Source organism: Oreochromis aureus, linkage group 11, assembly GCF_013358895.1.
Source record: "Oreochromis aureus strain Israel breed Guangdong linkage group 11, ZZ_aureus, whole genome shotgun sequence".
In the NCBI taxonomy this organism is placed as follows: domain Eukaryota; kingdom Metazoa; phylum Chordata; class Actinopteri; order Cichliformes; family Cichlidae; genus Oreochromis; species Oreochromis aureus.
Window position 1 is genome coordinate 7822665 of NC_052952.1, and position 12808 is coordinate 7835472.

At 39.5% G+C, this 12808-nt stretch overlaps 2 protein-coding genes across 3 annotated transcripts; one reads left to right on the forward strand and one right to left on the reverse strand.

The window, feature by feature from the left end:
* Positions 1-5694: 5694 nt before the first annotated feature.
* LOC116329436 (E3 ubiquitin/ISG15 ligase TRIM25-like) lies at positions 5695-7773 on the forward strand. Of its 2 annotated transcripts, none has more exons than XM_031751464.2 (2): positions 5695-5879; positions 6139-7773. In XM_031751464.2, the coding sequence occupies exon 2, from the start codon at positions 6141-6143 to the stop codon at positions 7410-7412; it is 1272 nt and encodes a 423-aa protein (XP_031607324.2). In that variant the 5' UTR covers positions 5695-5879; positions 6139-6140; the 3' UTR covers positions 7413-7773. The 2 variants fall into 2 exon arrangements, with proteins under 2 accessions (XP_031607324.2, XP_031607315.2); XM_031751455.2 differs by having other exon boundaries at positions 5697-5879; positions 6119-7773.
* A 2468-nt stretch (positions 7774-10241) lies between these two features.
* On the reverse strand, positions 10242-12408 carry LOC116329628 (CCN family member 3). Its single transcript, XM_031751683.2, has 5 exons — positions 12291-12408; positions 11830-12058; positions 11482-11736; positions 10886-11109; positions 10242-10722 (listed from the first exon to the last, which is right to left on the reverse strand). Exons 1-5 carry the CDS (start codon positions 12339-12341, stop codon positions 10429-10431), a joined length of 1053 nt encoding a protein of 350 aa, XP_031607543.1. The 5' UTR covers positions 12342-12408; the 3' UTR covers positions 10242-10428.
* Positions 12409-12808: the final 400 nt, after the last annotated feature.

A 12808-nucleotide genomic window follows, 5' to 3' on the forward strand; every position in this document is an offset into this window, starting at 1 on the left:
TACGAACGTAGTAAAGGGACCTCTGGCTAATACGTCCGGTTCCGTGTCGGGCTGGTGCGAAAACTAGCTTTACTTTGTTGTCTGGGTCAACTTTGCTTGCGGGAGACAGAGAGGCGTTGAAAGGCTGCTCCAACGGAACTTATTTTTTCCGGAGGAAAACACGAACACAGTGTACCGTTGAGTCTTAATAGCTTACTTACAAATGGGCTCGTCAGGCACTCTTCTTGGCTGCTGTGGTTATTATTATATTTACATGCTTCCAGCTCCCGTTTTTGCTCCGTGACAGTTCGGACTTTTCCTTTCTCTCCCTCCCTCGCTCACAGACACATAACGGGTATGGCAGTCCATTCTCCCTGCAGCACGGACTACACTGCCCATCAGGCTACATGCTTTAGCGCTATGCCTGTAGCATTCTGCCTTTAGCTTAGCAACAACAACAACAACAAAGCGCTCTCTCACCCAGGAAACACGCGCAGAGAGAGCGCGTCACCCTGTAACCATGCAACCGTAACGCTGCCGCCTGGAACAACAGAACGTAGCTGTCAAACAAACCCAAATAATCCTGACCCGCGACAATATGAAACAGGAAAGTACCGCAGTGTAATCCATTTATTTCAACAAAGTAACTGTATTCTGAATACCACCTTTTTAAACGGTAACTGTAACGGAATACAGTTACTCATATTTTGTATTCTGAATACGTAACGGCGGTACATGTATTCCGTTACTCCCCAACACTGCTAATATAGAGTATTTTACCTCTGTTTTGTGCCATATGTGCACAATTAGTTTGTGTGTGGGATTAAGTTAAAATGTGTCATTAAAAGTTGTTCAGTTATGGAAATATATAGTACAGTGTGGGAGACAAGCTTCCCTACAAGCCTGCCCTCAAAACTATGTCAGATCATTACTACTGAGCTGCACCAAAGACATGATTAACTTGTTTATTGTGAGCAAGAGACTGCAACAGAAATACAAAGAATATTTTTAGTTTAATGAGGTGTAGGAGCTACAAGCGATTTTTACTTTTATATGGAAATGAGCTGTCACGTGAAATGTACAATCTTTGTTGTGATAATGACCTTCAAAACAAACAAAGAAACAGAGAGAGAGAGTGCTATCTTTTTAAAGGTGATGGTACTTAAAGGTGTTAATAAATCTTTTTTATATCCCTCCTTGCCCGGCGACTTGATTGCACATTTTGTTTTCAGTGCATCAGAGAGCAGCTGCACAGAGGTGTGGTTACACACAAACACACATGTTCTGTGTTGTGGGTCTGTGAACTGGCTTTCTGGCAATAATTAAGAGGGGGAAGCAGTCAGATGAAGACTTACGTGACGCACGTGTGGCCCGATCTTGTTTTGAGCTTTGTTTATTATTATTATTATTATTATTTGACTTTTTATTGAATAATTTATTCCTTCAGGGCCACCAATGGCACCAAGGGGGGAAAAACACACACTAATTCGTAAAGCTCACTCTGGTTTATCTTTTTCCCCATCTCTCTTCAGCTTTTCTTCAACATCCATCTCTAGTTTTACTAGGCTAATCCTCCCTACTAGGCCTATTTTACCCTAAAAGCATGGATGCTGTGTTTAAAAAAACTTGTCAGCTGCAACATGTTTCAGCTGACAAGTTGAAAAATAGGAATCTAAAGACCAGGAAAGATGCATAATCCTATAAATAAATAAAGCATTTTTTTCAACAAAAAAGTGAAAAGAATTTGGAGATGATACATTTTCTAAATTTTATTGAATGGCTGTTGTGTATGGCCTATTAATACATGTAATTCTATAGAGGAAACCATTTCAAGGGCTCAGAGACACTTCTGAAAGCCACAGCTACGCAAGGGAGATAACTGTTTGGTGATATGATGAATAAAATGTGAAAATATCTTTTAGGAAATCACAAGAGACAACCATCCAGCTTGCTATCAGTCCATAAGTTTAAAAGGCAGCCCACAGTCTAAAAAGCTGCATCTATGATGAAGTGGAGGGCATTAATGCACATGGATAACTTGCTCTGTAACTGCACTGTTAATGCCGAATGATATATACAAGTTTTGGAGGGACAAATGCTTTTTTCCAGAGATCTTTTTCCAGGGGAAGACCTTGCTTAATTCAGTAAGACAATGCCAAACCACATTCTGCATGTATAATCAGAGCCCTGCAGTCTGGGTGCCAAGCAGGAAAAACTAATATATTTGGTGCATTATGAAATGAAACATACAACAAATGAGGCACTTAACTGTTGAGCAAAACCTTTCACTGTCAATTTTCACAAAGCTTATAGAGCTGATGCGACTCAGTGAGAGACATGGCCCTACCTCAGCTTTTTAGAAACATGTATAGTCATCATATTGCTTCACCAATACACTTTTTATCTATTAGTTTTAACTGGAATGAGAATCGAGTACAATGAGAGAACCTTTTTAAGTTTGCTGCTTTAAGACTGACATGTCAGTTTTCCAATATACAGTGTATACAGGGGAAAAACATGGTGGAAATGACCATTGCTTGGTGGCACATACATCTTTGTGCTTGTCGCAAACAGAATGAGGACACGCTCTTCATAGACCAAGAAAAAAACGATCAGGATTTTGTAAAATACGCTTCTCAAATGAATTAAATGAACACTCGAGATCTTAATGGGAAAGAAAAATCATGCTGGATATCTGTACTCATATCAACTGAGTAATGTGTTAGGAATGAAATGATGCCACATTGTTTGGCGGATATGAAAATTATCAACCAAATCAAAGGGGGGAAAATGATGCAGCAGGCTAGTCCATTACCAGTATGGCCCCCACATGCATGTGTGCATACCTGATGATGTCAGGGCTCCTAATGATACACAGTTGGTGTCTTGGGGGATCTTCTCGCAGATCTGGGGCAGGGGCGAATCTAGAATGGTGGCATGGGGTGGCATGCGCCACCCTAAAATGATTTTTTGCCGCCCCTATTACAGCCCAAGTTTTACATATGACAGAGTTGTTTATTAAAATAAGACAGCATTAACACTTTGAGCCTAGCTCTTATTAACACTAAATATAAATTATAAAACTGAACATATTACATAGTGTTAACTCCCCTCCACCATTAACAAATGGTTCAGCCCATATGCCGACCGGATTTATTTCTTGTTTACAGTAGCAACCCATGCCTATGATTGTGCCAGAGCACATTTTGAATCAACACCACGGGCATTTCAGATTTCACACAGGTGGTTGTCACACTCTGAAAATGGAATGAAGGTGAGTTTTATTAACCCTCTGAGGTCCACGGACACACCTGACTGATTTAAGCTGATACAGCAACAAGCTGCAGCCACGCTGAGTCTCTATTTAAGCTTGTGTGTTGATACACCAGTTTTTCGGACTGTTTTATGCAGAAGAATACATTTGTTTTGCAGAAAGTGTTTGTTTTTTTTGTTTTGTTTTGTTTTGTTTTTAAAAGCATTTTCTAAGGACAGCGAAAACAGTAAAAAACAGTAAAGAAAGAAAAAAGCCACCTCTTTCCTACTGGTGGAAAATGTACGAAAAAGCAAAAAAAAATGACCATGAACCAAAGATAGAGTGGCGAAATCGACAGCGATTTTGACCAATGGGAAAAAATGACAAGCATGAAGTGTAGAGTTAGAGTGCTGATATCGACTGCGAGTTTTGTGATGTGGGAGATTGAATGTGACAAAGGCAGATTGTAATGTAAACACTGTCTCCAGGTGGAGTGATACACCGTTGTCAGGCCTGCAGGGTTATCGGTGTCTCCTCTGTCTTGTGACAAACAATTTTTTTTACTGGCACAAATAATTTGTGGGTCATCTTATTGTGACACCTTTGTGTCTCAGTATAGGGTATTTTTAAATGGTTATACAAAAAATCAAACTGCCAGGTGCATTGGCTGCATTTTTAGATAAATAGTTGTATATAACATTATTGTTTACAAAATTTGTGCATAGGTTTTCAAAATTTAAAATTTATATTTGCATTTCAAGTTATGAAAATAATTTACTAAACATGTCTGTGTTTTTTACAGTAAAAAACAACAAAGGATTTTATGTTTTTTGTGTGATTTCAGATCAGTTATGTTAATATAGTAAGTCAGTGAAAAAATAACTGTAAAGTCAAATTTTTAACATTTTGTGTGGCCATTCAGTAATATCACTTCAGTGTTGTTTATGTGTTGATACACAGTAACTTGATGTTAAACCTTATTAGTCCGACAGAAACAAAAAATAAGCAGCAATAAGCAGCAAATTAGGTTTAAGCAAAATAAATGATCTGTTATTTAGTGGTTAATTTTAGTTTTACCAGCACATGATGGTTTGGCAAAGAAAACAAGTACTCCCGAGAGTTTAGGACACTCTTTTTGGTAAATATATTTTATTTTGAATTATATTAGAAACCACAGGTATACAGTTTCAATCAAAGTTTCATCGCCACTCCGTGCCTTCATGGCTTACATGACTGAGCCCGTCTATCCATTCACCTGTTCTTTCATATTTCCCGCCTCCTCATCCTCTCATATTTCTACTGACTTACAAAACTTTTTCCCAGCAAAAATATTTTTTTCTTTTACTTTGATTACAGGAAAAGCACAGCTGAAACAAATTAGATTTGTGTTCCAGTAAGCCATGTAAGTGAGTCAGCGTGCACACCACAAGGATGCTGGATCTACTCCACCCAAATGGAAAGCAGTTCTTGTCTACATGTAGCAGAACGCTGGATGGACATTAGAAAGACCAGATATATTTACTGGTTAGCTTGCAATTGAGATTTGTGCATATGGATAAGGGTGTGGCGTGATGCTGAATGGTGAAAAGGGGGCTGGGACATTAAGTTAATGGCAACTGGACAAGTGACTGACACAAAGCTATGCAAATATGTGAGAAGCCAGCTGTCAGTGTGACATGCTGGTGCCAAATGGAATCTGATACTGAAATGGAAACAACAACAACAACAAAACAAAATGGATTATATTCATGCTGGTAGCACTGAAAGTGTGTAAAGTGCTTAGCTTTGGTTTTATAGAAGAAAATAAAACATTATCATATAACTTGTTGACCAAGTAAAACTTTGCACTGTCTGTTTCTAGCTGGTTTTAAAATTCAGGCAACCATAATTAGAAACAAGAACTTCAGTCAAATGTCCAGGCAAAGGAAGGAACATTGCACAATAGTTAATTCCTGTGAGCAAAACACGCAAACTGTGTAAGTTAACCCTTTAAGAACAGAGGTTGTACAAATAACCACTTGCTTGCTACAAGAAGAAAGTTGTTTCTCGTGGCTTTTGTAAATACGTTAATTTAGTGATTGCACTAAGAGATAATCAAAGACAATAGTTCTTATATAACTTGTGCTCTCAGTCATTTAATGTCATTATTTGCTTTTCAGGGCTGTTAAGAGGTGAGGGTCATAAATAAACAAGTCAAGGGGAGTCAGTAGAGCATGGAGCTCTTTTCGTATCATTTACAGGGAAATGAAAGCAAACAGAACAGTTTGTGTACAAAGACAGGAAACAGGACAGAGTGTTTGCATACAAGCTGGGGCGCAGCTCCCCTGTTTTATGTAGAAAACTATGAAGTATTTATTACATATATCTAGGATGAGTATTTTAATACTTTGAATTCTGCTTATAGTTTGTTGTTTTTATAGTACATTTGTACATACATACTTTTTCGCGTCATGTGGATGCCAACAATAATTCACCAGTTAAACTTGGACTTGTGCCCTGGGAGTGTGAGTCAGGGGAGGAGGAGCACATTTCAATCGTTTATAAAGAAATGAAAGTGAGCATTGCAGCGCAGTGAAAAGTCAAACTTTTAAAGGCATAATAGTTTGTTTTAAAGAGGCAGCAGAACAGATCATATGTGTCCATGAAGGTAAGGATCAAGTCCTTTAATAACATCCATTTAATTATGTTTGTAAAAAAAAGTAGCAAAGTAAAGTAAATGATTAAAACTTGTTGATTAGACTTTTATGTGGAAGTTTAGTTGACAGCAGCATCGGAGTCACTTTATGATCGTGTTTTTAGCCTTGTTTTGTTATTTTTCTGGTGTGTAATGGCTCATATTAGTAATTCTATGAATTAATAGAAGGTGTTATTATTAATACTCAATAGATTTCAAACCCGTGCTGCAGGAATGGCTGCAGCCAGCAGTTTTCTGACAGAAGATCAGCTCCAGTGCTCCATCTGCCTGGATGTCTTCACTGAGCCTGTTTCTATTCCATGTGGACACAACTTCTGCAAAGCCTGTCTCACCAAACACTGGAAAGACAAAGACCAGCGTCAGTGTCCACTGTGCAACGAGAAGTTCAACAAAGGGCTCAAACTTCGTGTCAACACCGGATTCAGGGAGGTTGTGGAGAATTTTAAGACGCTCCATGTAACAGCTGAGAATAATTCTCCACTCGCACCTGGACAGGTGCCATGTGATTATTGCTCTGGCAATAAGTTCAGAGCCTCTAAAACCTGTTTAGTCTGTTTGGCTTCTTTCTGCGAGACACATTTAGAGCCTCATAAGAGAGTTGCTGCCTTAAAAAGACACAGACTGACTAATCCTGTGCATGACCTGGAGGACAAAATATGCATGAAACACAACAGAATTTTTGAGTTCTTCTGCAGGACAGAGCAGACTCGTGTTTGTACCCTGTGTACGGAACACAGCGCTCACGATACTGTCCCTTTGGAGGAAGAATATGTAGATAAAAGAGCTCAGATGGGGAAGGAAAAATTAGAAGAGCCAGAAATTAAACAAGAACAAGCACAGAATTATCAGAGGATAAAAGTGAAAGCACAGAGGAAGAAGAAAGGCGAAGGTAAAGCAAAAGCAAAAGTGCCTAATCAGATAGTAGGTCCTCCTGCTTTTTCTTCTCTCACTGAGGATCCACGGCATATGGGTGGCTATTCCTACATCTCTGAAAATAAGGGCTTGTCTGAAGGGAGATTTTACTATGAGGTTAATGTTGGAGGGCAGACCGGCTGGGTTTTAGGAGTTGTCCCGGAGTCGATGCAAAGACAAAAGAAATTCAGACCAAACCCCAGGAATGGAAACTGGATTGTAAGGTCGGGAAGTAACTACTGCAGATGTCAACAATGCCTGCAAATGCCTGTTTTAAGAAGAAGGCCTGAAAGAGTCATGGTGTTTGTGGATTATGAGCAGGGATACTTGTTCTTCTATGATCCAGACAATGCAATGATAGTGTACTCTGTTACTGGCTGCAACTTCAGCGAGAGAATTTTCCTGTTCTTTCGTCCTTTTGAGGAACTCAGCTGTGTACAAAGGCTGCAACGGAAGTTGCGAGAAATTTTTCAAGATCCAGAATCAGTTCGCTTATACTTGATGTTTGCTTTGATATTCCTGGCTCTAATTTCATATTGGATGTCATGTTGGATGTACAGAGGGCTAATCTGAGTCTACCAAAGACTGATGTCATTTCATTTCATTTCAGTGCTGGATGCTTGGCAACAATGGAAAAAATGATGTGGACCTTTTCTTTTTAATTTACTACTTTTTAAACTTCCTACTAAAATTTTTTTTTTCAAGAGTATTTCTTAAAGCATCATATGTTTTTTTTCATCGTTACTCTTCACAGAGAGACAGAGATGGATATCTTTTCCTTTATGAGCTGGAAGACTAACAAGCTGTGGTCAGTGTGCTTCCAGCTGCGTAGCGATTAAGGAATCTGCCACTTAGCCATGTGCAACAATATGATGGACCTTTATATACAAAATGTCAGAAAATCACAATAAATGGTTTTACAGCTGTAATTTTATCATTTTGAGTACATTATTATTGCACGACATGAAAAATGATTCACATTAGGTTTTCAAGAGCATGGTAACACCACTTGGGGGAGCAATATGCTCACGCTTTCTAATACCCCCTCATACGTTCACAAATCACTGATGTCAGATGAAATACTGTATACAGTACAACTAAACAGTACTTAATGTAGCTAAACCACCACATTGTTTTGTTTTGTTTTTTCAATTAAAATGCTCCTTGGAGACTTAAGGTAAAAACAATTTGTTCTCTGCTCAGAAATTAAGGTTCAAGATTTTATATTTAGCAGCCCTGCCATATAATTAACTGGAGAGAAATTTCTAAGATAACCATAATGAAAGATCATTTTGCATTATCAGCTCAAAATTTCTATTTGCAAGGCAGTCTCATGGTCAGTCTTGCTGAGATTCCCAATAGCCCCAGTTAGTGTCAGTAACAAGAACATTATACAAGCTGAAATAATAATAACTGATACAGTGTTGATACATAAAAGGTTTCTTTATGTCAGTGATACTGTATTGACCTAAGATTTTAAATTGTATTCTGCATATTTTTCAAGTTGTTACTGTATTGTTGTTTACATGTTATTGGTTTTCTGGTCTATTTCGCATAAGATGGAATCCATTCACTAACTTTTTCTATGCAAATCCCTCAAAAAACTAAAAGGGATGAATTTTTAATGTTACCAAGATATATACAAGAATTACAGAAACAACAATTGATACATTCGTATCAATAATAATAATAAAAAAATTAGAGTAAATACAACTGACTGCAACATAACAAACTTAAAATCCTAGAGCCACATGTTAAAAACACATAACATCTCCACACACCTCTGGACAGCAAAATAATGCAATCAGAAGCACCGACCACATTGTCAGCCCCCGCTGATTTGAGCTATGAACTAAAGTTTCTACTGAGGAGGTATTTTAGGAAACTGTGGCAGTCCCACAGGGAATATTAGGGTTTTCCATTATGACCGCCCAGGTTGGGTTCATGGAGAGAGGTCAAAGAGTCACCTCCCACTGTCAGCAGAGTTCACAGGGTTTGGTAATTCCCAGGTCCCAACACAAACATCTTAAAGTTTCAAAAGGGAATCCTTTGGAAGAGGTATTTCCTAAAACACGTGGCTGAAACAAAAAATATGTCAATTTATTTCTGGGAAAAAGCCCATTTTTGTCATTTAAATCTGTGAGTGTCCGTGATTTCTCAAAACTATATTATCAAATTCTAAATTCTTCTTCTTCTAACTTCTTCTTAATGTAGAGCAGCCATTGTCAGTTAAGTAATAGTTTGCATATGCAGAATCTGACAGATAAAACTCGCGTAACAAATTCCCGTAGACATCAAGTACAGCAGAACAGCACGATATAGCACAAAGATCGACCACGCATTCAGCAGCATCAGTAGCACGTTGTGTCCTGCAAGCTTTATTCGCAAGCTGCAAGTTTTATATTAAAAACTTGCATGTTTCACATTTTGCTCAAACCCGTTGAAAATGATATTTTATCCTACCTTCATCCCAAAAGTAAGAATGATTCCAAATGCATGTTAATAAAGAAAACACAGCTGTCATACAAAAAATACACCTTTATTTCAAATGCTGAGTTTCGCAATTTTTGTTCAGAAACATACAAAAAGAAGCCGAAAAGAATCAAGCAGAAGAAATATATACAATTTGTGTTTAATATTACCAATTAACTCTGTGTATTCAATACACACTCGATCAAACAGGCTACACAGCAAGTATTTACAAAACTTTTGTCATGATCAAAATAGCTGTTATGTGAGCTACTTTAAATAAAAATACAGAAACAAGTCCACTAGAAATAAAAAGCGTACATTTGAAACTGAGGCAAGATTTCAGGACAATGTTAGAAGTGGCACTTAGACACCACAGTGACCTCTCTTTCACTGGTTGAGCTTTTGTTTGCAACCATGTCCAAACTAAACAGTTCACTTATTTCAAAAACGTGTCTCACAGTGGGAGAAAAGGTTACTGATCGCCTCTGGTTGTAACCTTTGCTCTCACTTTCCTCTTTTCTGTCTGTTTATCAAAATGAATTTTAATCCAAGTGTCAAGCTGTACAATAACATTTATTCTGATACAGGGTATTCTTGAATTTATTAGCAATAAACATTATGTTGCAGAAAGGCTTCGTACAGCCGTGACACAACCCTGTGCTTGTATATCATCATACTACTCTACCTCTTTAATAGAGGGTGTTTAAAAGACTCTTTACAGCCTACACTCATCTGTCCAAATCTATTATGGAAGGATTGCAGTATGCTGTATCTGATCTCCAGAAGTGAAGAGGCCGCATAAGTCATAAGGTTTAAGTGCTTTCATCGTACTTAATAAAGATTTTTTATCTTCCACAGGATGTGAAACAATTCCTCACCAGGAGAAATCAAAAAATGAACATGTGAATACATGTACCACAATGGGCAGATGTCAGATGTGTATATGTCCCAAATTATAGCTCTATAGAATATACTGTGTATAATGGGAATTGTTTAAAATAAGTTCTTCATTCATACTAAAGACATAGATGGTTTTAGAACAGAGCCATCAGCCCCACTCTGGTGTTTGACTTGTGATAATTGTGATCTCACTAATAAACTTTGGGTGCTCCCTGATCTACATTCTCATGCCAGTGTAACCCAGCTCTGAGGGCGGCCACGCAGCATTGTCTCGAGGGCAGTGGCGGTGGCAGGCACACGTCACGATCACCATGACAGGCCTCCGTGTAGTTTTCCCATTAGCACACTGGAACTCCACCAGCGTGGTTTTGGTTCTGTGAGGGGTGCAGCAGCGTCCGTCTGTGCAGGAGCCACAGAAGCGAGGTTTGTAGGCTTGGATGCTGGTGCAGTTCTTATAGGAGAGGTGAATGGCTTTGCTGCTCCTCACCATCTTCTGGCACCTACTGCCTCTCTGCAGGGAGCGGTAGATACAACAACTCAGTTAACGTGCGCTACATCGCTCTGGAAAATAACTCCATTCTTGTGCTTTGTCGTTGTGAAATTAGCTCATGCGGTCAAGTTACGCAGATATAAGCAAGCTAAAGAAAATGCAGAAACCTCTACTCAGATTGTACCTTTTGTGCAAGCTGTGTCAGCTGGACCTGCTGCTCATCGCAGGGTCTAATCATACACAGCCGACTCTGCTTCACCATCTCACACCGGCTGTTCTTATTTGTGACCCTGGTGGACACCCCCATGCCGCACGTTTGAGAGCACGCTCCCCACTCTGTAGTCTGCTCAATGCAGTTCAGGCTACGGTCCCAGCCGTCAAAACTCACGGTTTCATCCTGACGGTAGGCTGAATGAAACAGAAAGGCAGAAATTAGACAGAAATCTAAAAGTTTCAAAGGATATTCTGGAAAAGCCAGTGATCACCATGTGTCTTGGCATGTTTAAGAGACCATGCTCAGGTTGCACATTCCAGACTCATGTTACAACACTGTCTCTTTGTTCTGTGCTTCCTCGTCCTCAAATCTTACTCTGATTTCCTCTTTTACTCCTTCCCCTGGTTCTTACTACCTTAACTCTAAACATGTCAAAGAAATATGCGAAACCTTTTACCACTGTGTCTCACAGAGGAGTGACTCCAATGTCAAAAAACAATGTGCAGCTTATGTACACCTCAGTATAAACAGCCCATCTCATTTCATCCTACTTGCAGTCTTCTCACCTGCCATGGCAAAGCCGCCCAGTGCACTGGCCCCAGCCTGGGGCTCACACACCCACTTCTCGCAGCACTCTCCGGGCACCTGGATCCTGCGTGGCATGGGGCAGTCTGGTCCAGGCAGCATAACATCCACGTTGCAGCGTGACACACATGCCACCTGCCCGTCGCGGCATATACACTGGTACTTACAGCTGGGGAAAAAGGTCTGACCGTTCTGGTAGACAGAGCCGTCTATAACACACACAGCTACCTTGGGAGCTGGAGGAAGGAGGCAAGAGAGGGCAAAACTATGAAGGGTTAAGCTATGATTTTGAAAAATCTACTTAGTGGCCCTAAGATCATCCCATTCACCTGTACAAATACCAGTCCTCTTGTGGATGTCAGCTGAGTAGTCACATTGGAGCCCTTTACGTGTGTCACAGGGGTTCATGTCAGAGCACACCTGCCCTTTTTGACGGGCGCACACCAGGCAGCAGATGCAATCATCCAGAACCAGAGGCACCCCAGGGGGACACATGGGAGGCTCTTTAGGGCACTGGCATCTCCGTGGACACACCTGGCACCACACTAGTGTAAAAACCTAAGGAAAAAAACAAAAAACGTATTTTACAAGTTAGTAAATCTCCATTTTTAAACTGATTGCAATAACTAATTCTTGACCATTTAGAGTAAAACAAAAATATAAAAATATATATAAAATATATATAAAACTATTTAAAATGATTTAACTACCTGGTATTAAATAATAAAACACGTTCTATGTTAAAACCTAAAGTCTTACAGGGATATTTAGTTACCACTGTGATTCCTACCTGTGCTGTGATGAAGAAAACAAATACCACTCTATCCACCACACTGACCATCTTCCTGCATAGAAGCAAAACTATTTGCAGCCTAAAAAACGTTCAGTTGTCTTCAGGGTCCGATTTGAGTCCTTTGGTTCAGGGTTTATTCTTCCCTCCTCTCTGGCTGTGTGATGTAGCAGAAGGTGTCTTTGTCGTTCTGGTCAGAGTTCAGAAGAGGAGGACCTTAAATACAGCCCAGCTGTCCTGCTGGCACCATGACGACAAACAGGAAGGAATGCTGGAAAGATCTCCCAGACTGCTGGACGAAGGCAAGGGCTGCATTTTATGGAGCGATCGGATCAAAGAGGTGCCACAAACCCAACAGAGGGTCCAGCTGACACAAGATTGGATTCTCTGAGAAAACTTTTTTATTTTATTCAGCTGAATTAATCATTATAAATTATATTTGTGCATTCACTTGATTGCACAAGAAACAGCCATTTTGTTACATACAATTTAATTAAAACTATCTATATTATGGGTTC